Source organism: Antrostomus carolinensis, unplaced genomic scaffold (genome assembly GCF_000700745.2).
Source record: "Antrostomus carolinensis isolate BGI_N321 unplaced genomic scaffold, ASM70074v2 scaffold34308, whole genome shotgun sequence".
NCBI lineage: Eukaryota > Metazoa > Chordata > Aves > Caprimulgiformes > Caprimulgidae > Antrostomus > Antrostomus carolinensis.
Window position 1 is genome coordinate 1 of NW_010331613.1, and position 4,326 is coordinate 4,326.

The following is a 4,326-nucleotide window of genomic DNA, read 5'->3' on the forward strand; positions in this document are numbered from 1 at the left end:
GGGGTGGGGGGGGGGTGGGTTCTGTAAATACCAGCGGACAGGATTGAGGACCTTCGGGGGCCATAGTTTGAGGACCCCTGCCATAGAGTCTTGTTTCTGCTTGCTTGAGGATTTGCCATTCCCAGCTGTTTCAGTGTCATGTAACATGAGATAGTCAGAAAAAAAATTAGAGCTGTTTTTAAAATTAAGTATTTTGGAATCTTTTCCTTTGCATTAGGTGTTAGAAATATCAGGGTTTATATTCTGATATTTTTATGCCAAACTGAAAAAGTGAGAGCTGAAATATTATTTTTTTTTTTAAATTAAAACATGGGATTATCCAGTTTAAGTGTGACTATAAAGGCATGGATTTATTGTGATTTAACATTGCAAGTGTTGGCAGCACTGAAGGTAAGAGCTTTACATTCTAACAGCATCCTGCAGGTCAGGAGCTTCTGACAGAACATTTTATTATAGCAAAACTCAGCATTACAATATTATTAAGAAGAATTTTAAAAGACAGCAGCTCTTGACATGCTTCATCAGCATCCGCAACAATGGGAAATGTGTCTGGATAAAGAGTAAATAATAACTGAGTAACTTCAGAAAGTAGGGTAACAAACTAGACAAGTAAGACAGACCTGAAGGTAGTTTAACAGTAGAATTAATTTACACTTACTCTTTCTTATAATGCAGAATTAAAAAGCATACGTACCCACAGATACTTACTCAACATACTTGTTCCACAAAGGAGATGGAGAAGTCTTAGAGGACTCAGTCAGAGCCATGAATACACAATTAGTTAAAATAGTGCACATGATAAACAAAGTGAATAATGTAAGTCACAGGAGTGAAGGCAAAGAATATGACATTGATTCAGAAATGGAATTAGATATTCTGTCAGCCATAGACATAGTAACTGGTTTTGAGTTTAAAGCACATGTAAGAACAGCATGCACATGTATTTGTTGATTTTGAGTTATATTAGATGACAAAACACTACTGTTGTGCATGCCATCCGACCTGTATGGGCTAGAGGTCTACTGCTCTAAGCATTGCAAACTTGGTAAAAGGATCCTTAACTACTCAAAATGGGGGAGGAAGGATGCATTTTTAGTTTCATTTTATAGCACAAAATTTAAAAACTTGCTCAAGGTCACATAGGTGAAGCCCAAACCTGACTAAATCGGCAGAGCTGCACTCTTCTGAAGGGACAGCATGAAGACTGCCAGGATACTTGCAGATGTCTCAAAGGACACTAGATGCCTGTGTTTAGCCAGCTCTTGGGGCTGCTTATCTGCTCTCTGGGACCTGCTGACCATAGGGTGCAAACAGGAACGTGGACATCTAGCTCACATGTAGACATCTAAGTTTAAACACTTGGCTCTGGAGCTGAATCTCATGCCTTGAGTCATACCACATGTCTTGGCAGTCCAGAAGGTAAATATTGACACCAAAGACATCTAGCCTTGCCATAATCTATCCTCTCTGTCCCCACAAAAAATTTCCTGGTTTTAGCTCTAGGTATGGTCAAACTATCACAAATGCAAGAGCTGGATCAATAGTGCTGAAATGCCAGTATCAGCCAACATGTTGCCTGGGCAAAACATGATGAGAGGCATCACTCCTCCAGGGACGTCTGTACCCTGCTGTGACAACACTTTTTGACCATTGCAGCTAACTCAGTGCTGCACAGCCAGGAGATGGCTGGAAACCTAAAATCCACAGAAGGACACTACAGACTGCAGTGGGCCTGATTTAGCCCCCAGCATTATTGCTCTGATCTCATTCCCCAGTGCCAAACTGAAGCAATAAACTAGTGATTTCCTTCCCCTAAATTTGATGTATGAAGTGGGATCTGTATTACTTTTATATTCCAAAGGCATTCCCTGCAAACAGCAATCCCGAAAATGTTTCTTTTCATATACCAAAGATAGATATATTTTTTAATGTGGTTTCCTGAAGAAATCAAGTTTGCATAATTTTTCTTTCTATGTATTTCCATATGTGTTCCTGCCTATCTCAGCCTTTCTTTCTTAAAATTATCCAATGGTTGATCAGCTTTGTCACATGGGATGAATTTAATTACCACAGTTTGGGTAAACAGAAGATGGGGAAGAGAATAGAGACCTTATTAGCCTCACTGAGAAAAGCTTAAGCATGAGACACTTGTTCATAAGACTTCAGATAACTGATCATTCTCAAAACACAAATCTGTAGAAAATCAGGCTTCAATACCCCCAGTAGTCTCAAAACTATTTATTTCTAAGTAGCAAAAGGAGCACCAAGACAATAATAATTTGTAATTAATGATTAGATGTCATCTGGAGTAAGGGAAAGACTAGATTAATTCAATGGTCTAAAACGTAAAAGCACAGGATTACACAGATTTTTGTAATAAAAGAGAGTGAATGGAATCAACAAAAGGATATGAATGTACTAAAATTTTAATTGCTGTTCTTCGGATTGGATGGAAAGGACTGAGGATCCATAAGGCTCGTGTAGCAGTAAATCTGAAGATTGTTTTCTGTTTGTTTAGCACTATGAAAATCTTTAAAGAAATAAAGAAACATGAAGTAAAGCTTTCAGGAAAAATGAACAGAGAATATATTTTTGTACTATAACTTATTGTATCAGTGATGAGCAAGAGCCTGATGTTAACTTTAATTTGTTTAAACAGGAAGACCCATTGTAATACTTTGCTGTCCTTTCATCATAAACTGATGAAAGAGTTAATACCCATTAACTACCAAGTTGCAAAAAAATCCTCAACATGGACTTCCTTTTTAAACCTTAAAACTTGCAGAGGGTTGAGCACAGAACTAATCTTGCTTATGACTATTCTCTTAAAATAAACTGGACCTCTCGCTGGCTCAATATATACAGAGGTGGAAGGAAGAATTGCAGCCTTTATCATTATTTGCTGTTGTTGATAGTGATCCTCTGGTTCTAAGACTATAGAAATCAGTTCAAATTATTAACCATTTCTCAAGTAATAAGCTTAATTTTCAATGGATTAGTTCCTATTTCTCCCTTTTTTATTGAAAATCATATTCTTCAATACTTCATGAGTAGAATATGATGCTTGAATAAGTAGGTTTTAAGGATTCATCAGCAAATGCTTTAAATAATTTTTATACTTAGATAATAATTTATTGACATGTAAGTGGAGTATAAGCATTGAGATAGAGAAGAACATGTAGTTCCAAACTGTAAATTTTCTTAAAATTTACAACTTTATTATCATTTACTGTAGATCTGACTCAAAACTTCTTTTTCTTCCTCTATTCATTTTATTTTTTCTGCTTCCATTCTGATTCAAATGTTAATGAAGTTCATATTATTTCATTCCTATAATTCAAAATTAAGCTTTTTGTAAGAAGATTACAGCATGTCATTGAGCTGTGCCAACTGCCTGCATTTTTATATCCTAGAAAGGGATGATAGTTTTTCCAAAGGTGTGTAAGCCAAATTGTTTGACAGATCATTCACATAAACACCTCTTAGCAACACAATAAATCAAATTAAAATCCAATTGTCTTGGTTGGTTTTCACCTTACGATCTTTGTAGTATGGGTCAAGATCCTCCAGTGGTTCCCCAATGAGTTCTGGAGGAGGATTTCCATAGAGAGCTGGTAACTTCTGAAAAGCTTTTAGGTCAAGTTGAGGACGTGGTTTCTCCTCAGGTTTCTGCTCTACAGTATTTCTTCGACAATTCTTCTTGGCAGCAACTCTCTTTTCGATAGCAGCCAAGGATTCATAAGTGAACTTACGGAAGTTGTTGGTACCAAGTAGTGAGAACTCAGCCATTTTTCGTTCTTCTGTTCCTGTCACTGATTCTGTCCAAATAACAGAAACAAGTAAAAAGGAAGTCAAGTAATCCCAAAATGGGTATGTTATGAAAGTTGAACAAGTGTTTCCCCATGCATGGATAATAACATAAGGTTTCTGAGCCATCACTTTCTAAAAAGAAAAAAAAAATATGGTCAATACCTTTTTCAGTGAGAAGTCTATTCAGTAGTTTTATTTAAATGATGGGTATGTGACAGCATGTGGGCAGACTTCCATAAACTTAAGAGTGTATTTAGAGTACCTCATTTAAGGCACTTGTTATCCTAAATGCTCTTGAGATGTTCAGAAAAAAACTAAGGTGCTGGTTTAACCCAGTATTTGGAAATGGGACAGTAAAACACATCAAACTGCAACAACATCAAATATGTGGAAGCTGTGTCTGCAACTTGGTCCTTCATTTTTGCAGACTCTCTGCCTCTCTCATTAAAGAAGCACGCAAAATTATAAATATGAAAAGAAATCTTTGCTTCTATCACAAAATAACAACATATCTGG

At 36.5% G+C, this 4,326-nt stretch overlaps 1 protein-coding gene across 1 annotated transcript; it reads right to left on the reverse strand.

Moving 5' to 3' along the window:
* Positions 1-708: 708 nt before the first annotated feature.
* LOC104529075 (sodium channel protein type 5 subunit alpha) lies at positions 709-3,789 on the reverse strand (the record flags this gene model as incomplete). Its single annotated transcript, XM_010173263.1, has 3 exons — positions 3,535-3,789; positions 2,412-2,530; positions 709-816 (listed from the first exon to the last, which is right to left on the reverse strand). Coding segments are annotated over exons 1-3 (482 nt in total), but the record flags the coding sequence as incomplete, so codon positions are not given.
* Between the last annotated feature and the right edge of the window lie 537 nt (positions 3,790-4,326).